Source organism: Neospora caninum, chromosome VIIb (assembly GCF_000208865.1).
Source record: "Neospora caninum Liverpool complete genome, chromosome VIIb".
In the NCBI taxonomy this organism is placed as follows: Eukaryota; Apicomplexa; class Conoidasida; order Eucoccidiorida; family Sarcocystidae; genus Neospora; species Neospora caninum.
The window spans coordinates 2,533,779-2,557,484 of NC_018394.1; the positions used below are offsets into that span (position 1 = coordinate 2,533,779).

The window sequence follows — 23,706 nt, forward strand, 5'->3', positions numbered from 1 at the left end:
CGTCCTGTGTCTTGTTTCCCGCTAAAACCCCTCAATTGCCTCCTCGCGTTGTCGCTCCCAGTCTCTCCGCCTCGTCTGCAAAATCCGCGGCCTCGCCGCGCATTCTGCTGCCTGGTCCAGCTCACGCTGGAGCGCGCCTCGCGCTGGTGCGCCTACCGCTCTCTCCGCTGTCTCCTGGGGCTTCTCGGCCTGCGGCCGCATCTCCACTCTCGCCCCAACTGTCTCCTCCCGCGGCCTCGCCGGCGCTGCTGTCTCCGTTTCGGGCCTTCGCCTGCCGGCCTGGGGCGACGCGGATGAAGTGGTATTTTCAGAAGCCGTATGTGCGGCGAGTGCCTTCGGATTTCTTCCGATTTCCGGTCGTCTCCCAAGTGACCAAGCAAAAGATAGACTGGCTGTATCACCACCCGCGCTCAGGCTACGAGGGCGCATGCGTCTTCGGCCAAAATACACTCGAGGTCACAAATCTGCCCATGGGAAAAACCTGCGAGTATCTGCAAGAACGCCTCTGGAGATACTTTGGAAAATTCGGAATCGTCGAACACGTCCGAGTCCTCCCTCATGAACGGGACCCGTACCAAACCTGTGGGACTGCCTACGTCTGCTTCAGAAGGCAAGTTCATATATATACACATAGATCTGTTTATCAATGCACGTGCTGGAAATGAACACGCAGCTGTCTACGTATATATATATATATATATATATATAGGGTACACTAGTTTCACATGGCTATGTCTGATATGTGCGTGGACTTGGCGCTCCAACTGTAACCGCACCTGTCTATTTTTTCACATTGCTTGCTCGCTTCCGTCGTCAGATGGAGAGGCCGCGTTTCCCACCTTTCGTCGCGCCGAGACTCCCTTGCGTTCCCCTTTTCCGCCTGCGTGTCTTGATTCACTTCGTCTCTCTCTGTGCACCTCAATGTGTCTTCTGTCGCCTGCCCTGTGTGTGCGTTTGTGTCTCTCTCCCTCTTCGCGCCGTCTTCGCCCAGTCGGATTGCCTCCTTGCGCGCCGTGCGGCTGCCTGTACACCTCCCGGCGTCTCTGCACAACCGCGTTTTGCACCTTCGCCACCTCGGGACTGACAAATCCAGCGACGACCTCTTCTACTTTCGGCGTCATCAAGCCGTCAGGAATCTGCTCTCCGTTGCGCAGTAAGGACGCAGGGAAACCGAGGGGAAACCGCCGACACACAGGCGTTCACAGGAGACAGACAGGCGCGCGCTGTGCTCTGATTGCGCGCTAACATCGGACGCTTTTTTTCGCGTTTCCTGCTCCCTACACAGACAGCTGTACGCCTACCTCGAGCAGCGCGGTCCCCTACCGGCCCAGAAAGCCTTGCGCCTCCTCTTCGAGCGTTCGTATCCGCGGCTCGCCTGGCGACAAGCAGGTGAAGTTTGCAAGAGAGAGATCGAAGCGGGCGAGGGAACGAGCGGGAGAGGGATGGGTGCGGGGAACACAGCGGCAACTTGGGCAAGGTTTCAGGCTTCGAATGAGTCCTTAAGTACACGCAAGTGGACAACATGCTGCAGCGTCGAAAGAGAAAGACCCCGTGATCGGAGCGGTGGTGCGAAAGATAATGGCAGGCTGCGTGTATGTGTCTGTACACCTTAAGGATTCCTGTGAGGTGTACATACACCCCGAGGACTGCGGGAGATCAGTTGGCCGCCTGGCGGTGGCGCATTGCCGTCGTCGCGCGGCATCAGCTTTCCCAGTATATCTGCTCTTCCTCTTTTTTCCTGCTCCTTTTGGATGTCTGCGTCCACCGCCGTCGGTGTCCATGCGGTGGCGCGCTGGCTGTGCGTGCTGCCTTTCCTTTATTTGTGCTTCCCTGGGCGTCCATGGGGGACTAGTTGTATGGGGTGCATATACACGTGGGGGCAGTCCATGATGCATCCGGGGATAGCGCTCACAGACCTAACGGCACCATTGTGTGGCCGTTCCGCGGCGCAGCGCCTACGGCTCCTCGGCTCCCCATGCGTTCAGTCTCATGTCTCGCTCTCCTCTTCGCGCGTCGTTTATCGGTTTCTTCCCGTTTGGTTCCTTCCTCGGCTCCTGCAGGCTACAGTGTGCGTGCGTGCTGCGGCAGCTGGCTAGGCTTCTTCTCGCGGAGTCCGTTCAACGAGTTGTTTTACCTCGCGCACCAAGAGGAAGCGGGAGGGCTCACACGCAAAGGGAGCGGGCTTGACTCAGACGCGCAGGGGTCGCGAAAAATGATTTCGAGTGCAGGCGTGGCAAGCACTGAAGAGAAGCGCGGAAGAAGAAAGAAAGCCAAAAGAGGCGAGGCCGAAGACGGCAGTGCCCAGGAGCTGAATAAGCTGACAGGTGAGAGACACCACAGTACCGGCACGTGCAAACAGACGCGAATGTGAGCCTCGCTTCATCGACACGAGGGGCGTGGTGCACGAGGCGGGCGGGAGTTCCAACGGTTGAAAACGTGGATGGCGATCCCTCGTCTGGAATCACCAAAGTGGTTTCAAGGACGCGTTCTGCTTTCTGTCGTGTTCCAGTCCCCTTTGGGCTATGTGCTGATTTGGTGTGAAGGAGAAGATCGCGCGCGGATCTGCTGGTTGCCTCGCCCGGTGTTTGTTGGACACAAGGTGGAACCTTTTTCGGCTGGGTGTTCGCCCCTTGGGACGCTGCGGCAGGTACCGCAGAAACGAATCGTCTGTCCCTTGGTGTGTTGGACACTTGTCGTTTTTTTTCCGTGTCCCCGTTTTCAGATCGACAAGAAAAAGACATGTTGAAGAAATTGGTCGTCTTCCCGCATCTTCTGTCTCGAGACAAACTCCAGGCGCTTCTCCTCCGTGCAGGACGTCTTCTGCAGATGGACCTGCAAAACGAGCTGTCCGTACACTGGAGAACTGACAGGCCTCCTCTTCCCGAGTACGTTCGAAAGCACAACTGCGTATGCATATATGTGCATAGGCCCTCTATTCCCATAGATCCATTTACCTAGAGAAAAAGCAATTCGCATATATATATATATATATGTAGATAGATGGGCATTTATATTCATACGGGCAGACTGATCTTTCGTGTCATCCATAAGGCCTCTCTCAGAGAGAATTATCGTGTGCATGCGAATTCGCGTTCAAGCCATTTGATGTAGATAATGTGTGGTTGTTTGCGTAGACGGAGATACAGAGAGACGCGCAGTGTTGCATTTTGAAGGGGCTGCGGTGCATGAATTTATCATATATGACCAGACGTATGCGCCTCTTCTCCACTCGACAGTCCCGCTCGTTTGTTTCTCATTGTCCTCGGGACCCTGGGGTTTCTCCCAGTTTTCCGTTGTTCACTGTCTCTCTGGGGTTTGTCTGTTTCTCTCTCATGCATGACCCCTCGCGTCCTGAATCGATGTGTCTCTCGCACCTCTCCCGCTCTTTTGAAGTGCTCATCGTTTAGCATGGTGTTGTTCCTCACTTGTTTCTCCCACAGTTTCTGCTCTTTTCTGTTTCTCAGCTGGACACAGAAACAGATTCAGCTCTGGCAACACCAAGACCCGCTACCGGAGGAATTGCAAATCTGGTCTCGTACCAAGGATTACTACAAGTAACAGCACACGCAGCATCCAACACACCCGCCCGATATGGTCACCTCTGTCAATGTGCACATTTCTGTGCCCGTATATATATATATATATATATATATATCCCTGTTCTGGAATCTGTGTATCAAACGATATTATGATTGATCGGGAGAGATATGGAGAATGGCAGGAGTTCTGAAGCAGCCCCGTTCCAAACGAATGGACAAATACCCAGCAGCACAGCAGCAAACGCGAAAAACGCGGAGCGGTTTTCCCCCTTTTCTTTGCGTGCATGCTAGCTCTGCATCTATGGTATGAGCCAGTCTTGTCTGAACATGTCGGCCTGCAAACGCTGATACGTGTCTGTACACCTGTATCGAGGGTTGTGTGTGTTTTCCTGCACATCCGGTGTTGTTTTCGAAAGCGCTTTTCGTGTCTGATTCGGCAGCAAGTACACCCGCGGCAGGGGCGCTCGGCGCGTCTCATGCTGTGGCAGCTTCTCCCAAGTGCCGTAGCGTTTCTCAGCCCTGGCCGTTCACACAAGGCCCGAGCACCACACTCTTTTTTCCTGCACGTGGCTTGTCTCGCTGTGCCCCAGAATCCATGAAGAACGCTTCCTCTTCAAACTCAAGCTGAAGAAGGAGCGGGCGCAGGCGAAGCTGGAGATGAAGCAGCAACGCAGGTGAGAACAAGGCTATAGACGTAGATAAATAGTTTTCCAGTATACGGAGAGATTCGGTGATGCCTCTGTGTACTAGGCGGCCCCCTTCTGTCTGTGCATTTTTGTTGGAAGTCCGCGGATTTGTTCGCCCTCTTAGGAGCGCCTTTTTCTCGCTTTCTGTGTGGCCTAGCCAGTGTCGCGATGGTTTCTCTCTCGGCTGCGGCCGATGTGTGCGCCGCGCTTCGGGGCGTCGCGCGTCCCTCTTCGGCCTCGTCGACTGCCTCACCTTGCCTTGCGTTCCCTCGTCGTTTACCGTCTAGCATTCCGTTCACTCGCACTGCTCTTTTATCTGTGCGACTCCTCAGTGGCTTCCGAGTGGTGCATCGGGACTGTCAGCCTATTCGGGTTAACGGTGCAGTTTCGTCTCCGCTTCGAGGTTCGTTTTTGTTTTGTTTTTCTTGTGTTTTGCATGCGCCCTACAGACGTCTGGAGTTGCAGGCTCAGCAGTCGGCTGCCTGAGGCGACAGCTGCGAGGCGACACTCCACACCCTCGGGCACTCCTGGCGGCGACCAGTGAAAGGGGAAACGCCGGCTACACGCAACGACACGGCGAGAAACGGCGAGGGGAAACGAGTCAGAGAAAGGGACGGTGGGCGTTGCGAATGGACGCGCGAGCGCAAAGCCGAAGACAGGGGTGACAGGCCGTCCGTGGTGTGCCGCGAGCTGTGTTGTCGCGTGTGAAGTGAATTCGACTCTGTGTGCATTTTTGGGTTTTTTCTTCTCTCGCACGCCGCTGTGGGGGGCGTTGTGTTGGCGACAAGTCCCGAGCGGCGCGGGAGACAGACCCCAAAGCGGCGAACGCGGTCCAGGCGCCGCTTCGCTTTGTGTTGAGTTACAATTTGCTTTCAAATCTCGTCGCGCGTCCTCCCACGCCGTCGCTCCCTGTTGGCGAGACAAACGCAAGAAGGCGCAAAGGGGACGCGCCTCGCTGGCGCTGGCTGTCAGTCCGAAGCGCTCGCAGATTTGTCGCTCGTCGACGAGCGGAAAACACGAAATGTACCATGGGAAACAAAGCGAGAAAGAGAGGAGAGAGAGCAGCGAGACACAACGAGAGAGGAGAGAGACGCAAAGAGAGAGGAGACACAAAGAGAGAGGAGAGAGACACAACGAAAGAGGAGAGAGACACAACGAAAGAGGAGAGAGACACAACGAAAGAGGAGAGAGACACAACGAAAGAGGAGAGGATAGAATCAGACAGAGAGCAGCGAACGAGGCGAGAATCCAGGAGCCAAAGCGGGAAAGCGAGACCCAGCGACACCGATCGAGAGTGAGAGGAACGCAGAGAGGGGCGAGAATGCGAGCAGCAGGGCGGAGTCGCAGAAGAGACGATAGGGCACTGCATTGCTTGTATGAAGCCCCGACGTGCGCGAGGCGACTGAGGACGAGTCGACACACGCGTTGGTATTCGCTTGCCTCGATATCGAACGACACTCCACAGAACTCGGCAGGCGATCTCATTTTTCATTCACGCACGTGTCCCGCAGCGTCCGTCCCCGGAAGCGCAAAACGAAAATACATGGGCCAGAGGACATAGTTATCCTTCTACGTCCTTTCTGCGCATCTGCAACTCCTTCTTCCTTCCCTGTGTCTTGCGTCTCTACTGGTCTCTCTTCTTCCTTCCCTGTGTCTTGCGTCTCTACTGGTCTCTCTTCTTCCTTCCCTTCGTCCTGTGTCTCTCCCCTTCTTTCTGAGCCGTTCGCGACTTCCCACCACCCCCGCGCCAGAGGCTGCGTCTTCCGGGTTACCCGCTTCCGTGTGCTCGGCGCTCTGCTCGCCTTTTTGGTTGCCACGATGCTCCGAAGCCTTGCAGAGTGCGGAGGTTCTGGACCGCCTCAAGGGACCTCGGAGGCCGTCGCGACCGCTCGCAGCCAAACGTCCAAGACCGCCGGGCCGAGGCGGCGCACGCAAGCGTCTGTTTCCTTCTCTTCGGGTCCCGCTGGCGAGAGCCCCTCGGCGTCCCTTCGTGCGCGGCGCCTCGCCGGCTCGCCACTGAGACGGCGGGCCCTCGAGTACGCCGGCGCATATCGCTTTTTTCCAGAAGAATCCGACGAAGCAGAGGAGCGAACAGGAGCGAGAGACGACCCAAGGGCATCCGCCGAAGCGCAACGAGATCCAGAGGACAAAGGGAAAAAGGACTCCCCGTTGGTTTCTTTTCGGCAGAGAGCGGAGATCAGCTGTTCGAGACTCGCACGGGTTGGGTCAAAAGCGAAGGCTCCTTTTTCTTTCGTTTCTTTCATCTCGTGTTGTATGTCCTCAGTCTCTGCTGCTATGTCATCGGCCTCTCCTTTTGTGTCTTCCTTATCGCTCCACGTTTCGTCTGTTTCTTCTGCCTTCGCGAGGGGGGCGACCGTGTCCTTCCCGCCCTGCGTCGTTCTCTCCCCTGCCGCAGTCGCCGACTTGTCCTCGGCGTGGCCGAGGCGACCACGCCTGTTCTCTGCTTCCGCCCTCGGCCCGCATGCCCCAGTTCTCCCACGTTCCCCCGACACAGCCGAAGTCGCTACCCAGACGCGATCTCCGTCCCCTCGCTTGATCCACGCCCTCGCTTCCGCTCTGTTTGGACTTCCCCGCGACACACATCCGCCGCTCGCTCCTCGGCCTTCCCAAAAGATGTGTTCCCACCGTCGCGTGCGTTGTCTCGAGCGCGCCGTCGCGTCGGCCCCTCCTGCGGCTACCCAGGAGAGCGCCTCAGGAGACAGCGAGGCAGGCGAGTGCGGCGTCGAGAAATGCGGCGCCACGAGAAGGGGGGAACAGACTGGCAGCAGGACAGGGAGAGAGAGGCCAGGCGGGGGAGTGGCAGCGTGCGAGGGCTTCGCCGAAGAAGCCACAGACGGGCTCCAGGCCAGAGGCAGAACGAAATGCGTGCGGCTGCGCAGAATCGCGTCTTCGGCCTTCAGCCAGCCGGCGTGACACACCTGGGAAAGGCACGCGCACGCGAAAAACACAGAAGCAACGGAACGCCCGGTGCACAGCTCCTGCGGCTCGGGGGTGCGGAGACCCCGAAGCGTCAAGGGGCGACGGCGCGACGGAGTCTCCCGCCGCGAGTGTCGCGTCAAACAGGTCGTAACCTGCATCTCGTCTCGTGTCTTTCTCAGTCGTGCCTCCTCGCCGTACATCCAAAGCAAAGAGCAACTGACTCTCTGTCCACAGGTATGGACATATCTATAAACCATAAACACACGGATATACATTTAGACGTTCAGCATAGATACATCGAGATCGATTCATCTATATGTATATATATATATATATATGTTCCCTGTAGACAGAGGCATGCACCAACATGCATGCATGTATCCCAGAATATTTGTATATATATATATATATATATATATGTATATGTATATATACATATATATATATATATACAAATATGGAGAGGTGTGTAGTTGTGGCGAGGTGTTTCTGTGTGAGTGGACGTTTGCATCGTGCGTGCAGACTTTTGAACGCTCCGGCATAGGTTTTCTCTGTGCCATAGTCTACGGCCTGCGTCGTTCTTTCTTTCCTCCGCCCTCTCCGCGAGGCGCCATGCCGGCCGCTTCTGTCCAGAGGTCGTCGAGTCACGGGCTCCGTACCTCGCGCGCAAACTGCCGGAAGAAGAACGCAGTGGAGCCGTCGAGGTCTTCGCCCCGGAGTTCCTTCTTCTCGTGGAAGCTCAGGAACTGTTGAAAAATATCAAATTGCCAGACGACCGGGATCGCGCCGCACTGGCCTCGCTCCACGCGAAAGAGCAGACAGTCCTGCTCGCCGCGCGCCACCCTCTCGGGCGGCGCCTCGCTCGCACACGCACTCGCCGGACCGCCCGGAGATGCCGCAGAAGAAAACGAGGAAGACGGCGAAAAGGAGAACGAAAAGGCCGCGCCATGATGCGAGGCCTGCCGCCCCGAGGGGGCCGGAGCGAGGACGCAGCAAAAGGCGCTGTGCCGGGGCAACGGCACGACCTGGCATAAGTGAGAGACACGAATGCAGAAAACGCAAGTTTCGGACAGGTGATACACCTCAGGTTGTTGCACGTGAATGTCGATCTGGCGCTGGCTATTCTTCTCACGTCCTGTGCGTTTCGCGTGCCGCCTGCCACGCACGTTTTCTCCGGTTTCCATTTCCCAACTTTGCCTAGAGCTGCTGCTGTTTCGAGGATGACGCTCGGCCCCAGTGGCCATCTCTGGAAAAAGTCGCTTTACGGTTTAGGCTTTTCAGTGGACACACCTCCTTGACACCGCGGCTATCGGGAGTCGACAAGATGGCGAGCGTCGCCGGGTGCGCGGCGACCAGGGCGAGGCGCCTCGCAGATTCTTGTTTCGCATCCGCGCCGCGCCGGCGGCCTTTTTTCGAACGGCCTCCACTCGTGTTCTTCTCGCTTTCTGTCTCCTGTCTCCTCGCCGCTTCCGGCCCTCTTCGCGAGGGGCCGCAAGCCGCACACGCCAACGCAGCAAACGCCGAAGCCAGAGAAGAAGAAGAAGAAGAAGAAGAAGAAGAAGAAGAAGAAGAAGAAGAAGAAGAAGAAGAAGAAGAGGGAGGACACGAGCCGACAGAGGTGGATGGAAACGGTGAAGGTGAGAGACGGGGAGACAGACGCGAGGATGAGGAGGGAGGAGCGGCGGAGCCGGGCCAACTGCCTGTTAGCTTGGGGAGAGAAGAAAGAGACCACGAAGGCGGAAGAGGCTGGAGGGGAGACGGTTGGAAGAAAAGCGAATCCCAGTCAAGCACAAAGACGCAGCCGCCCTGAGAAACATAAAAAACGAGCAAGCGCGAAACCGGCAGGGGTGCGACTCGCCGTTGCGAAGCGAGATCACGGGAACGCAGGTGAAACGGCCGCCGACACAGGAGACAAACGAACCGACGGCACAGTCCACATGAATCTATATACATGCATATTCGCACGTGCATGTGTACAGGCATGTCGAAACCCGTTGGTATGTGAGTCGGCACATGTAGTGGTACATGGTCATTTATGTATGGAACGCCACACATACATGTTTGCATAATTTAGATATATATCCATAAATATATATTTATGTGTTACCCAGCGGGTCTACTGCATATGGTTATGTGTGTGTGCGGAGGACGCTCATTGGCCTTTTCAAGTGAACGGCGTCGCGCGAACTGCATATGAAAGTAGAGGAGCGCATTGCGTTTTTTTCGGCTTGCCGCGTTTCGTTTCTGCTTGCACCCACCAGCTTGGCTGCTTGCGCGACGACCACCTGCCGTCCGAAAACGCGCTCGTCTGTGAACGCAATTGCGGAGCCCTTGAAGATGGGAAGGCAGTTTTGTCTCCGAATTCGAACTGCGTGACCCCGATAGACCGCCCCGTGCCTTTGCTCCTCTCTCGCGTCTCCGACATCTCTCCCCTCTTCGCCAGCGCGTTCCTTTTCACCGCCGCCTTTTCGTCCTTCCTCGCCGTTTCTCGAGCCAGCTGAGTCTCCTCGCTCGCTTCCTGGCGAGGAAGGCTGCGAGCCCCGCAGGCTCGGCAAGGAAGAGGAAAAAGAGGAATCGTCGGACGAACAAGGGAATGCGGAAGAAGAAAAAGAGGGAGAAGATGGAGAAGGCGAAGCGGCGACAGCGTCAAGCTCAAGAACAGCTAGGGCATCTGAGGTCCATGTTAGAATCGCTAGGCATCTTCGGTCGTGGCTGATTGCAATTCGTCGATTTTCAGAGACGGCTGGTTTTTTGTCGAGGTTTTCCAGCGGCGTTCTCAGCTCCCAAGGGATGCCTCTACCCTGGACGTGAGTCGCTCCTTCACGCTCGCCGCCGCGCCGGCGGTCCTGCACGGCGCCTCGCTCTCTTTCCGGCATCTCTGGAAGTGAGTGCTGAGCAGCGCAGAGGGCCGCGCGCGGTCGCGAAGACGGCACCTGACACGTGGCACACACTGGCTGCATGAGCAAATCGACTTCCGAGAGAACAGCGCCTGTCTGCGCATCACAGATGTACAGGCGATCCTCGAGTGTATGTACCAGATACCAGAAGTCGAGAAAGCCAGCGTCCGTCACGGCGCTCCTGGGCACGGCGGTTTCCGTGAGAGAGTCGTCGAAATCCGCCGCCTCTCGCTTCACGGCTTGGACTCTCTCTGGACCCCTCTCGGCCGTCTCGTGAACCTGTGAGTTGGCCTCGAAAAACGAATGGGCGCCGCTGCCGCTTGAGAATTCTCTTGCCACGGCTCTTTCCCCGGCCCGCTCCCTTCCTGCTCGTGCGTGCCGGGCTCTTTCCGCTTCTTTTTCGTCTCCTCTTTCGTCGACCTTTTCTCTTTCCTCGCATCTCATGACACCAGCAGCCATCCGAGACGCGAGCGCCGGTGACGCCGGGTTCGTGTCCTGTCCCGTTCCCGACGCCACCGCGCCGCGCCTTCTCGCTTCTCTCTCCGCTCTCAGCTGCTCTGTCCAGCGTTGCGTTTGGAAGGGGAAGACACTCCCGAATTGCCTCGCAAACGCGCCTGCAACCAGCGAGAGGAGCTGAGTCCCGAGTGTCTCCTTGACCAGCTGGACGGACGGCAGTCCCACCGGCGCTGCCGCGTGGGCCAGGAGGGCCCGGAAAAAGGCCCCGACGCGGCGACTGCACACTGTCGGTTTCGTGTGCTTTCGCTGCGGCTTCTTCGGGTCGGCCTCCGGTGTATGCGGTGCCTCACGCGTCCCTGTCCCTTTGCGCGCATCGCCTCGCATTCTCTCACTGTCCTGCCGCCTCGCCTGAGCCGGCAACTGCTTCGGCTTCCGCGACTCTGCGGGTGCCGGGGCCTGCGCGCGCGTCTCACGTTCCTTCTCCTTCTGCCCCGCTTCGCCTTCACTGGAATCGAACCCCGGCCGCTCGCTAGCCGCACGCGACGATCCACCAGCTGCCGAAGGCGGGGAAGAGGAAAGCGAACAAGGAGAGGACGACGACAGAGACGAAGACAGCGAAGAACGAGGAGAGAGCGAAGGAGAAAGAAGCACAGCGTGTGTGTAGAGGAGAGACCGTGCCCAGTAACAAAGGGCCCGGTACGCCACGTGACTGGCTGCTGCGTTCTGTTTCAGCTCGAGCGAGAGCGGCGAAGCGTCGAGGAGACTTCGCCCCAGTCGCGCAGGCCATGCAACAAGCTCAAAGGACGGAGCGACAGGCGGAGCGCACGATGCAGAGAGAGAAGCCGAGACGGGAGAGGACGAAGACCAGCGAGGGGAAGAGGCAAACGAAAGGACAGGCGTATGGGGTTTCGGAGGCTGAAAGAAGACAAGAGCGGAAACTGGGATGGCCTCGCTCGCCGCTACGTCCGGGCCCCGGTCGCCTACTGACGCACTCCGAGCTCCACTTTGTCTCCGCGCAGAATCCGAGAGCGACGCGTCGGTCAGATCCCCCACAGCGGCTGCTGGCGCGAGAGCCTGACCACAGCACGATTCGGGTCGGCCTTTTGTGTGGAGACCGGCCTCGGTTGCTTCAGCAACCTGTTTGAGAAATCCACAATGCCAACAAAGAAAAACGAGAAGCGGCGCCCCCCTCGCTGGCGCTGCCGCGAGCAGCACTGTGGGACCTGGGCAAGACTGCGAAGAACAAGACCGTCCCTTTGGAATCTCGAAAATCGACGACGGACAGCCTGCAGAGAAACCTGAGCCGCCTGTTTCTCTGCTATCCTGTCTGGTGCCTTCTAACCTTGCATTTCTGTTATATCCGTCTTTGAAAGTTCCTTTTTCTCGGCCAGGGTTCTGACCTCTCGCGCCCGCCCCGCGTCTCACCCAGACGACCTGGAGGAATGTACCCTGGAGGCTGCTGATGTCTTGATGTGTTTTTCTTGTCAACTCCCCTTCCTGTCTCTGGCGCCACAGGCCTTTCTCTTCGCTCTGGTATCCTTCGCCGCAACCGGCGCCTTCTCCACCCTCTCTCTGTTCCTTTGTGGGTGCTGTCTCTCTCTCGTCCTGCTGTCGAATCGCTTCTAGCTCCTTAGCCGCATTGTCTAAATTCGTCGCCGCAGTGCTGTATCTTCTCCGGTCCCCGTCGTCCTTTCCTAGCGCGTCGCGTCTCCCCTCCGGTGGTTCCTCGCCTCCTGAAGTGCTCGGCTTGGCTCCATTCACCGGGGCATGCAAGCATGGGCACGGATCGTGTCGCTCGTCCTCGCTGGCTTCCAGCTCTGTTACAAACGCCGCGGCAGAGGCGGGGCATTCCGCAGGAGCACACGATGGAACAGAGGACGGATGGAGTGCACACGCCGGAGACGGCTGCGAACGCGATGAAGGCTCCGAAGTGGTGGCGGACGTGTGAGACGGGCCTTCGTGTTTTGGTCGTGTCTCCTCTGCCTGCTTACGGTCTTTGTCACGATGCGTCCTTTCGCGAGGAGACGCGAAGAAAGGAAACAACCAAGAAATGCCGAGAGGCGGTCGCGGGGCGTCATCTGCCTCCCCGGCCTTCTGTTCATCTCCGCTTCCTTCCCCCTGCAGACGAAGAGCCATCACCAACCTAACCTGGCTTTCGCCCTCCTCGCTCGCGCCTTCGTCTTCTCCGGTTTCGCTCGCTTCTCCCTCGCTGGCTTCCTCGCCCGCGCTTTCCAGCGTCTCTCTTCCTTCCTCCCGAAGCGTATTTCGGCGCTGCCTCTTGGCAGGAGTGTTTCTGAAGCAGTTTCGTTTTCGCCTGTGCGTCGCCCAGACACGGGTAGGATGGAGAAGCAGAAACGGCGCCGGGAGACGAAAGAGGAAGAGGACGTCTCTCTTTTCTTCCATGACCACGAGATGGCAGCCATCCGCAGTGAACGAAAGGTGCGTGGCTGTCGTCAGAGCGTCGCGTGTGCCTCCTGCCTCTCGTCTCTCTTCTCCCTTCTCGACTGCGCGTCTTCGTCTCTCGCTAGTTTCATCGCGCTCTTCGCCCCGTGCTCCTTTCCCCGCAAGCTGGATGGCAGGCACTCGCCACGAGACGATCGGCGCCCGCGTGACTGTGTCGCCGAGAACAATCACAGAGTAGCACAGAGAACTTGTGACGAGTCCAGGCGAAGACAAACGCGGCGGTGTGAGGGGGGCCTGCGAGGAAGGCAGGGGAGGAGACAACGAACGCGCAGAAGAAGACACAGTCAGCTGCGCGTGCGACCCCGCGAGAGGGACTGAGAGGCTGTGCGCGTCTTTCCCTTGTCTGGTTTCGGCGCCGCCGACTGTCACGAAACCGTCCAAGTCCGCTCTCTGCAAAGGCATCACGTGGTCAGCCTCGTCGTCGACTTTTTTCGCCTTCGGGTCTCTCTCCGTTTCCTCTTTCCACTCGACCTTCCGCTCGCTGAGCACATCTGCGCCACAGTCGGTTTCTTCACCTGCTGTCTCTCGGGCCTCTCCCCTCTCGATCTGATCTGCTTCCGGTCCCCGCTCGCCGTGATTCTGCCGCATGCGGTCGCCTTCTCCCCCTTCCTTCGCTGCCGTTGCCTCGTCTCCTCTCGCCGTTTCCTGGGTTTCGCTGGGTGCGCAGGCCCCAGCACAGTCCGGCGGGCCACTGCCACGGAGTGCGCCGATCTGAGGAAGCGTCTCTGAGCTCGACACTCTCCGGAGTCTCGTCGCTTCCCGCTCCCCCTTCGCTCCTTCGTCTTCCTCGCCGACAGCGCCCCCGTCTGCGGGCATGCTTTCTTCCCCGCCGCTAGAAGCAGGGGAGGACGAGGAAGGCGGCGCCGCAGCTGGGAGTCCAGGGGAATCACATTCAGCAGGCGAACTAGACCGCGAGCACGCGGGAAACGGAGGAAAGCCGGAACGAGGAGGGGACGCGCGGGAGGACGAGGAGGAAGTGGATGAAGACTGAGCAGTGGAAGAAGAGGGAGACGGAGATGGAGCAGTAACTGCAAGGGACACAGCAAATAAGTCTTCTGTGGGGTGGAAGGCAAGACCGGTCACGCGATACGAGGGGCCTTGCGGAGGCGAGGAAGAAGGAGAAAGGCGAGGAACGAACGTCCTCTGGCCGGCGTGGCGCTCGAAAGAAAAAGGCGCCGCCTCAGGAGGGTCGAGAATTTCCAGAGGAAAGGCATGCGTCAGAAGCGGCTCGTCTCGCGTCGGGACTCTGAAGACATTGGGGTGTCGACAGAGGTAGTAGAAATCCTGACCCACCATGGTGGCGGCCTCGACGAGGGGCTGGGACGGAGGTGACACGAAAAAGAGCTAATTCCAAGGCGGCAAAGACGAACAGCAAGGCGGCAAAGACGAAAAGAAAGGCGGCAGGGCGAGAGGACGGCAGGAGGGCCAGGCAGGCGGGCCGAAAGGGAAAAGGAGCATCTTTGAAGCAGAGAGGGGTGAAGAAAAGGAGGAGAGAAAAATCGCCGCACAGACGGACGGGGCAACAGCCGTGAAACATGGCGGGAGAAAGCCGCGAGAGAGGGCAGGGAAGAAGAAATGGCAAAGAAAAGAAGAAATGGAGGTGGTTGTCGGACAGGCAACGCATATAAACGAAGAGAGAGAGGTTTTAACAAGGAACGCTTTGAAGTGGCGTTTTCCGCTGCCTGCGGTGACAGCAACGCGCTTGCGTATCTCGCTTGAGCAAAAACAGCCTCGTGACCCCGGGCGTGTGTGTTTCTTGCACACCGCAGAGCGGTCCCAGACGGAAGCGAAAATGAGGCGTATTTCCGCCCTTGTTGAGCGTTACTCTCAGAGAATACACTAAAATTTACTTTCACTGTGTCAAGGCGGCTGGGAATTCAAAGACAGGCAAGGGCGATCTTTCCCTCGGTTCTCCTGTGCACAGACATTGACCCCACTCAGCGCGAGCCACTTCTACTTGCCGTCCGGGGCAGCCGCAGGAAAAAGGGCGAGGTGACACATCTGAAAGCACCTGAGCCGCGCGCACACTCAGTCACGAAGACTGTGCGGTTTGTTGGTTCCTTGGCTGCTCGGCTTCCAACTGTTTCTCCAGCTACAGCGCCGCCTTCGTGTCGCCTTCGATCCACCGAGCGGGGAGGGAAGGTGGCGAGAGGCAGGGTGGGTCGGTAAGGGCTGGTGTTTTCCATCCATCGCGCCTGGATGAAGAAATCGCTTTCATCCACATCGTCCGCAGAGAATGGAAAAGGCCAGAATTCGCCGAAAACAGCGACGCAGCGAGCAGACAGAAAGAAGCGAGTGAGGGCGGCAAAAGGTAGAGGGGCGGGGCGTTAGTTCGGCCTGACGCCGCACCCAGGTCGGGGTCACTGCGTACGGTGGCGCCGTCGAAGAAGGAACGATCCTGAAAGCATCTGGACCTCACGTGCAAGAAATGGAAATTCACGCGTGCTTCTAGTATCACACTCTCGGGGAGGCTACCATCAGCCCCCTCGTTTCTTCTCGGTCCGAGGCCCAAGCCCGCTCGCCCCGTCCAAACGTTTCAGTCAGCAAATCCACGAAAAAATGCGTGCCACATGAGGAAGAGGAGGAAGCCACGACAGACAGTTGGTGATGCTGGTTTACGAGTGCCACAGCACGTGCAATGCCTCGCTCATATCTTTGGCCGAAGAAAGGATTTGCGTATTTATTCTTTGAGTGAGGTGCCTCGGCTCCTTGGTTTGGCTCTCGACTACCCACGGTGTAGATACACTCGAAAAAGGGTCGGTTGGCGTGAAGACGAGCGAAGTGATTCTCTGTTTTCTGCGGGAGCGGTTGCATCTGTCCTAAAAAACGGTCCTGGAAAATATCCGTTCATGTCTCCATGCAGCCTGATACTCGCAACGGACACTTCACAGTGGTGTGAAGATCCACGTATCCTTTTGTCCGTATGTATATATGCCTCAACGCAGCGGTGTATGCATGCGTAGGGAAATGGCGAGCTAGGCAGAAATATAGTAACGAATAAAGCACACGAGTTGAGGCTGGAGTCGTGGCGGTGAGTCGGCACGCGTGGGCTAGAGACTGCAGCAGTCTCCGCAGCACGATCTGAAGCGGGTGGCTTCAAGATGCGGTCCGTGCGGAGGAGGGAAGTGGACTGAAAGGGGGATGTGTCCTTCCGTTATATCACACGCTTCCCTCGACATACATCAGAGTCCTTCAGGGGAAGGTGAACCTTTTCTTCGTGCACGCAGAATGCTTGCAGATATCCACATAGGTCGAGAAGCGTGGCCACTATCAGCCACGCCCATTCAAGAACTGGATGTAAGTCCGTGGCCGATGGAAGAACGCAGAACGTCTAAACAGTACAGCGAATGTCCCCTGGGTCTACATATACGTAGACTGGTCTGGTATCTCCCGAGATAGATGGGCCTGACGATACGCGCGCCAGCCTATGCGAATGTCTTCGTGTAATTCGATCTGAAATCATTAGCTGCGTCGATGTGTGGTGTGCCTTTGGGGACGCATCCCCTGTGTGTGAGCTTGCATTTATGTCTGCATGTTTTCGTGGATGTGTAGATTGCATGCACGCATCCGGACACCAGGCGAGTGAAGAGGGGTGAAGTCGGGCGGTGTACGAAGACGAACGGTGTCAGGCAGCGACGGCGCAGGCGAGAGCCAGCCTTTTACCTCACTAGCTTCAGCCTTTTACCTCTCTAGCTTCAGCCTTTTATCTCACTATCTTCTGCTTTGCTCGATTCTTTTCCGCGTTCGTTCGGGTCCCTCCTTTTCGCCCCCACTCTACAAGGTTTTGTCTGAATCAACCCCTCTTCTTGTCTGTGAGAGTGTTTGCTTCCGAGCGGTCCAAAACGGGGATGAGATGCGGGTTCCCCCCCGCTTTGATCTCCGTGTCGATTCGCCGAACAGCCCGCACCTGAGCGAGAGTTTTTTGTACGAAAATAAATCCGCAGAGGCAATCTGGGGCTTTCCCACTTCCGTAAGAAAGGTCAGCCCAGTTTTGTCTGCTTCCCTTCCCCTTCTCGCGTAGATTGATGCGTAATCAGCTTGAACTGGTCCCTGCACTGTAACCGAACGCAGTGTCTCATGCATGTCGGGGAACACGGGAGTTGTGAGACCGACTCATGTTGGCTCGCTACTTTGTGGCCAGCTGCCGAAGCGTTTATCGACGGCTGTAGGAGACTGGGACGCAGTATCAAAAAGGGGGAAACGACTGTCACCTGGCTTCATCTATAGTGACTCGCGTGTAACTTCGGACGGCCCCGGTCTCTCGACTCGTTACACAGGGATACACGCGGAGCGGCCCCTCTTGACAGCCAGTGGACAACGGGAGACGGCACTCTTAAGTCGCTCAGGGCCTCCGCTTAGTTCTACTTTGCGTCTCGGCCCTTCAGTAGCGCCACTGGCACTCCCACTTTGCCCTCACGAAATGAAAGGTGAAGAAAAACCGAGCAACGTTGAAGTTGCCGGAGAGTCGTCGCCCGACTGCCGATCCCCGCCGGGATTTTTCATGGAGACGGCTCGGTGAGGACCGGGAAGCGGAAGGGGTCTGCGGAGTGCTCTCGCTGCAGCAGGCTGTGCTTTGTCTGTCGCGCGAGAGAGTCGAAGGAAAGACGAGAGAGAAATGGAGAAAGGGTGACGAAGAAAGACTGAGAGATACGAGGGTCGGAATCCGCGCCCGCACACACCGGGTGCCTCATCATCAGCGCGCCGAGGCGGTGAAAGGATCCGCCATGTTTTTCCCCGTTTGTCGGCGGATGGTATGGTTGTTTGCAGAAGAGCTGAAAAGAGAGAGGAACGCGCAGCCCTGTTTGTTCTCCGATCGATGCCTGGCGACTTTTTTTCGCCCGACATCTTGCGATTCTCGTCGAGCCTGGCGAGGGCAAGGAACGGGAGTCCCTAAGCACCAGCACCACTCAGCACACTACGAGCCCCCTACACACGGATCGAAAAGCTGTCGAGGCCGCTGAGCCGCACAGCTGCCTCGGTCGCTGCCGCTCTGTGCAGCGTGGTCTTACGAGAAAATCGTCGCCTCTCTGCAAAGTTTGACTGCAGTCGCGTGAACAGCGTTCTCTCTTGCCTTGCCCTTGGCCTTGGCCTTCGAGACTTTTTCTCTACGCGATTTGTTTCCAAGGGGAGCGAACGAGGCGGGGCTGGAAGACCTCATTACACTGCACGAAAATTCACTTTGGCGTTGCGCCAGTTTCCCCCCCCCCCCCAGTGGTCCCGGTAAAGGCTCTATCTATCTCTCTGCGGATGGGCTGTGCAATCCATCGGGGGGCTTCCATCTCGGCCGCCTCCGTCGGCGCGTTTGGGGCTTTTTCCCGCTCTCTGTTTTTTGCCAGGTACCGCATGCCTTTCCGTGTCCTTACGTGTGCCTTCTTGTCTCCTCCCCTTCACTCGCTTGCCTTTTGCGCGACGGGCACGGAATCCCCCCCCTTGTTCCTCCCAAACGCGCTGTCGGCTGCTGTCTGCCTTTTGGCTGTTTCGTTTCCCACCTTTTCCCGGCTTTCCTCTCGTTTTCTTCCCGTTCCCCCGACTTGTTTTCGCCGCTCTTTCCTCGTTTTTTTGCGCGGTCCCTGCCGTCCTCCTCGCCGGATCTAACCGATGTGAGGCCTGGGACTTGAAGTCGAACGACTCTGTGCGGCGGGAACTTTCGATCTGCGCTGCCGACGAGAAACCCCTGAACCGCCTTCCCTGCACTTGTGAAGTCACGAGGTGCGTGCCTGGCGGCGCCAGTGTTGCTCCAACGAACGTCCCGGCGCGGCGTCCCTTTCCCGTTTCTGTCCCGCTTGATCGCCAAGCGAAGCGCCGAGGATATCCCCAACCTCGCCCTGCGGGATTGCTGGAAACACGGGGGGCCCAGAACACACAGAACACGCGTTTGTTTCCACCTCCTGCGGACCATGGAGCGCTCCCTTCTGAGACGACGGCCCACGCCGTCCGTCTCCACTCCCTCGCTCTGCACGCGTCTCGCCGCTCCGCTCTGTCTTCTCTTGCTGGCGCTTGCCGCTTCTCAGTCTATTTCTCTCTTTTACTCGGACCGCGCTCTCCCGCTCACGCTCCTGCAGACTGCGGCGGAAGCAGTCGAGCTCCCCTCGCCCGACGTCGCCGAGCCCCGCGAGGAGACTCCGGCCGCCGAGGAGTCCGCTACCTCCCAGCAGCTTCCTGAGGCGAGCATCTTGTCGCCCATTCCGCAGACGCCCTCTGGTTCCCAGGAACGCCTCGTTTCAGCCGACAGCGAGAGCACTGACGACGGCGCGCCGACCGCGGAGTCGGTCGGGACCGAAGAAGGACGGCCCGAAGCGTACGAGGGCGAAGTGAATGTTGACGCCGGCAACAAGTCGGCGAGCGAACGATCAGAGGGCACGGGGAAGCGTGCGAAAAAGGCTGCCACGAAGGCGCGCATTCGCGCCAAGTTTGCCCCGGCGGAGGGCCAGGGAGTTCCCTTCGTCGAAGCGTCGCGCACTGCGGCCGAGTGGACTTGCCGCAGCAAGACGCACTTCGTCTTCGTTTTTGTCAACCGCAAGTCCGGCGGCCAAGCTGGCTCTCGGTGGCTCGCTGGCGCGAACAAGAACGGCGAGTACACCCAAACCTTCAAAGACATTTGCACGCGCGTCCTCATATACGACTTGCTCGCCGACCACGAGGGCTTCCAGCTCCTGCGGGAAGTAGCCGAAATCAAACGGACGCTCGCCGCAAGCCCCAAGCCAACCAAGAAATACTCCGTCGTGCGCGTCATCGCCGTCGGAGGCGATGGGACAGTTATGTGGGTGAACCGCGAAGCCGTCACCGCCAAAGTTCCCATGGCCTGGGTCGCGTTCGGCATCGTCGGATTCGGAACGGGGAACGACTTCGCACAGAGCTACGGATGGGCGCACGGAAACGCACAGAGGCTCAACATCTTCAAAGGCGACACGTACGTCCAACAGACGCCAGGCAGATGCCGTCCCCCGGGAAACCACTCCCCACACAGAAACGCACAGAACGCGTCAGCACACATTCGTGGCAGCCTACCTTTTGATATGTGTGCACGGGGAGGTTCTGCTCGTCCGTCTCCACACGGGCGCAATTGAAAGCGGAGGCTGTGTTGTATACGCGTATGATTCAAGGGCGCAGACGTAGAGGCAAACGATCGCGGGTTTTCACGTACGTCGAGCCCCAAAACGCGGTGCGTCGGCCTGCACGGTTTTGGTAGGCAGTTTCCCCCGATGTCAGGGCGATGGATCTCCGGTGTGCGTCGTAGGTTGAAGGCGCTGGTCCAAATGTGGCAGAAGGCTGCGGTAGCGCGACACGACTTGTGGAAAACGACGGTGTCCACGTTCGACAACGGCTACTTCGAGAAGGTTTCCTTCGAACGTCGAACTCTCGAGACGCTCATGGATGACGCCACGGGACTCCCGATTCGAACCTTCGAGTCGCCGTTCATTCTCTACCTCGGCATCGGGTTCGTCTTCACACAACACGCCTGCGATGTCAACTGTCCCTGTCTCCCAGAACCCACCAAATGCCACCGCTATGTTTACAACCGTGTGCATGCGCGACATCGTATGCATCTGTGCAACTACATAGACACTGGTATATATATATATATATATATATATATATGTATCGGTCTCTCTAGCGGCGTAGGTGACCTCGGGAGTATTGACAGTGAAGGGTGACTGGATATTTCAGTGACTCTTTCCCCGTCTCTCTCCACGAAATCGGAAGTCACACCTGCGCATGCACGCATGTGCACTGTTCTCCTTTTTCGATGGAGTAGTCGGCCCCCCTCCCCGAGGCGCCCGGTTTCCTCTGCTCTCGCCTTTGTTCTTCGTGCCTGCACGGGTCTCCGAAGCGCCTGCCAGTTATGTCTCCAGATTTGATGCGCTCGTCGGAATCGAGTTCGACCGCCTGCGAAGCACCTCGCGCCTGAGAAACCGGATTATGTACGGCGTGGCATTCCTGAAACTTTTCGGGAGTTCCTGGAAAAACGTCACCGAGCAGATCGAAACGGTGTACGCCCTCGACGGAGGCCAGAAGAAGGTTTTGTTCACCACCAATGCGGCAAAGTACCCCGATGCTATGCGCCTCGAACGTAAGAGCGGAACGCAGGGAAGCGGCTGCTCATGCACACACATCTGGATTGGGTTTCTGTGGAATCGCGTCTCTGTGTATGACGCGGCCTTGTGTGGGCTGTTGGTGTGCTGGTGCGCAATGGGCATACTGTGTCTATACAGTACACGCATTTACCTCTGAAGTGTATATACCGTGGACAGTGCGGTTGTTCACCGCGTGCAAGGCCTCCGCCTTCCACGCCGTTAGTGACTGTCCTTTCTCGATGGCCCCACGTGATGCGTGAATTGTCCGGGCGCGTCAATTTTCCACACGAGCGTCATTTGCCCACGATTCTCGGCAGATCTAGGACAGCATGCGCACTACATTTTGCGTGTGATTCTCGAAACCAGAGTTGCTGAATCTCTCCTGAGTCGTCTTCTCGGGGTGCACTTTCTGTCTTTTTTGAGCCCGTGAGTGCTCCAGCCTCTCGTGTAGGGCGTGGAGACGTGTTTGCTTATCCGCATGCTTCGCTCGTTGCTTTGTCAGACCACAAGATACGCATCTGCATGTGTTGATGGAAATGCTCTGTTTCTGTTCAGAATCGATTTCTCTGACGTTTTTGAACAACCGTTCGATGATCGGGGGCATTCCCTTGTGGCGACACACTGCACGCGTCGGCGTCCTCCCCCCCGCCAATGAAAAGCCCGGGGACCGCAACGTCTACGAAACCTTCAAGCGGCGACTTGCCAAGGCACACCAGTCCATGGGAGATACCAAAATCGAGCTGATTTCTTTCCACCGACGCTTTGATCTGCTGCGCAGTATTTTGGTACGACCGCCGTGGCGTGCGACGCATAAATATCCTTGTAGTGTAATGGGTGTACGCACGGAGGTCGATGCAGAAGAGCTGCGTGTGGTGCCTGTAGCCAGAGCTGAGACGATATGAACCAAATGTGTTGTACGGCGAGCACGGCACATCCTTTGATAGCTGCATGTGCATTTCTGTGTTTGTACGTGTCTCCTCTGACTGTACACGAGCTGGTGTCGGAAATCCGGGCGTGGTGCGAGATTGTGTCTCGCTTCTGTGCGTCGTCCCGATGGCCCTTCCCGCCCTCCCCCCTTCCCGCCCTTCCCCTCCCTGCCGCAGGTTCTGATTTCCGAACGCTCGGAGTGTGCATGCGCTCATGTTCTTTCAGATTGACTACGATGCGGCGGGACGTCTCTCTCAACACCGCGGACCTTTCCTGGTTTCCTTCTACCCCCAAGAACAGGCGGGGCCGGTAGCCTTTCAAACTGACGGCGAGTTCCGCATTGGCCACGGGGTAAAGACGATTTATGTGGAGTTTGTGGACACGTTCAATGTGTTGAAGAACGTCTCGGGCAGCGTGGTGAAGGGATGAGAGGGGCGGCAGCCCGTAACCGCGCTCGACACAGCCAGTCTTCCATTGCGAGCGTCCCGTTCGCACAAACACCCCCGTCCGCTCGAACTCTGAGCGCATATATCTTTTCAAGCTCTCAACAACTTCGTCCTCGGAGAAACTGGCGATCGACAAAGACAGATGGGCAGTGAGAAATCGAGATGCGTAGGCGCGCTTCTGTGCGTCCCATGTGCAAGCGACCATTAGGGTCGGCTCACGCAAGTCCAGCGAGAGGGGGAACGGCCAAACGTAGGTGGGGGCGTGGGCGTCGCCAGTGGGGATCCGCGTCGAAACGTCGACTAGCGGAAAACAGAGACTCTATTCCCGCCGGTGCCTTTCCATGTTCACGCGCTGGAAAGGCAGCTGGCGTCTTCAGGCTGCTGGCGCGTTTCGAGCGCTCTCCGTTGATATTTGATCGTATGTGTTAGGACGATGCAATACGGAACGCTGTTGCATGCTGGGACATCGCATGCAGTTTTATGAGGATGTGCCTTCCCGGTCGCCGCAAAGACCCATCCCGCGGAAGGTTGACAGAAAGCCTGCAGCAGAGGTCGCCTGGCCTTGCTGATTGTGGACAGAGAGACAGACAGGAACCAGGCGGCCGACGCCGATGCGTCACGTGACCCAGCGGGCTCTTCCTCTCCCGGCACTGTTTCTAAACAAGAAATAGCTGCGAACTTTTTTTGCTGTGCACGGCGTCACGCGGACGCCCGGTTTTGTGGTATATATGGGTTTCTCGTTCTGGCGAGAAAAGGGGGGTTGTTTGTGCGATGTGCATGGCGAACTGTAAATGTGTCATTTTCGGCGCTCCTCGGCCAAAGGGTCCTCTTGTCGTTCAGGTTGTTGCCTCTGAGCGTGGTCTCTCATCCCCGCTCTCCGCTTTGTGTCATTTTTGCTGAGCGCCAGTTCTGGAATGCTTCTTTCTCCCGAAACGGTGTTGCCGTCAAAAAAGGCTTTTCCCCATCCTCTACTTCCCATGCGCTCACGCAGGCACAACAACAACGTCACGCCAAGGATATATATATATATATATATACACGTAGATGTACGCATCAGTTACAACGCATCTCCGCCTTCAAAGTGAAGGTATATATATATATATATATATATATATATATATATGGTGGTACACACGTTAGGGAGAGATATGGATATGGGAACCATGAGAGTGAAACTCCTGCCATTCCTCATGTGGTTTGCTGCGCTGGTCGCCGTCAAGCGCTCCCGCAATTACCGAAATGAAGAGGTCAAAGTTCTGAACGTCCAATCTCGCACT

The 23,706-nt window shown here is 57.5% G+C and overlaps 3 protein-coding genes across 3 annotated transcripts; 2 read left to right on the forward strand and 1 right to left on the reverse strand.

The window, feature by feature from the left end:
* Positions 1-293: 293 nt before the first annotated feature.
* On the forward strand, positions 294-4,711 carry NCLIV_027040 (hypothetical protein; the record flags this gene model as incomplete). Its single annotated transcript, XM_003882899.1, has 8 exons — positions 294-571; positions 992-1,153; positions 1,286-1,389; positions 2,061-2,324; positions 2,723-2,885; positions 3,465-3,554; positions 4,130-4,213; positions 4,675-4,711. 8 exons carry the CDS (start codon positions 294-296, stop codon positions 4,709-4,711), a joined length of 1,182 nt encoding a protein of 393 aa, XP_003882948.1.
* Positions 4,712-6,084: 1,373 nt separating this feature from the next.
* On the reverse strand, positions 6,085-14,277 carry NCLIV_027050 (conserved hypothetical protein; the record flags this gene model as incomplete). The annotated part of the gene is made up of 4 exons (XM_003882900.1): positions 6,085-7,164; positions 7,825-8,190; positions 8,456-8,971; positions 9,424-14,277. The coding sequence occupies 4 exons, from the start codon at positions 14,275-14,277 to the stop codon at positions 6,085-6,087; spliced, it is 6,816 nt and encodes a 2,271-aa protein (XP_003882949.1).
* A 4,601-nt stretch (positions 14,278-18,878) lies between these two features.
* Positions 18,879-22,412, forward strand: NCLIV_027060 (putative diacylglycerol kinase; the record flags this gene model as incomplete). The annotated part of the gene is made up of 5 exons (XM_003882901.1): positions 18,879-19,891; positions 20,219-20,419; positions 20,835-21,052; positions 21,612-21,841; positions 22,209-22,412. 5 exons carry the CDS (start codon positions 18,879-18,881, stop codon positions 22,410-22,412), a joined length of 1,866 nt encoding a protein of 621 aa, XP_003882950.1.
* Between the last annotated feature and the right edge of the window lie 1,294 nt (positions 22,413-23,706).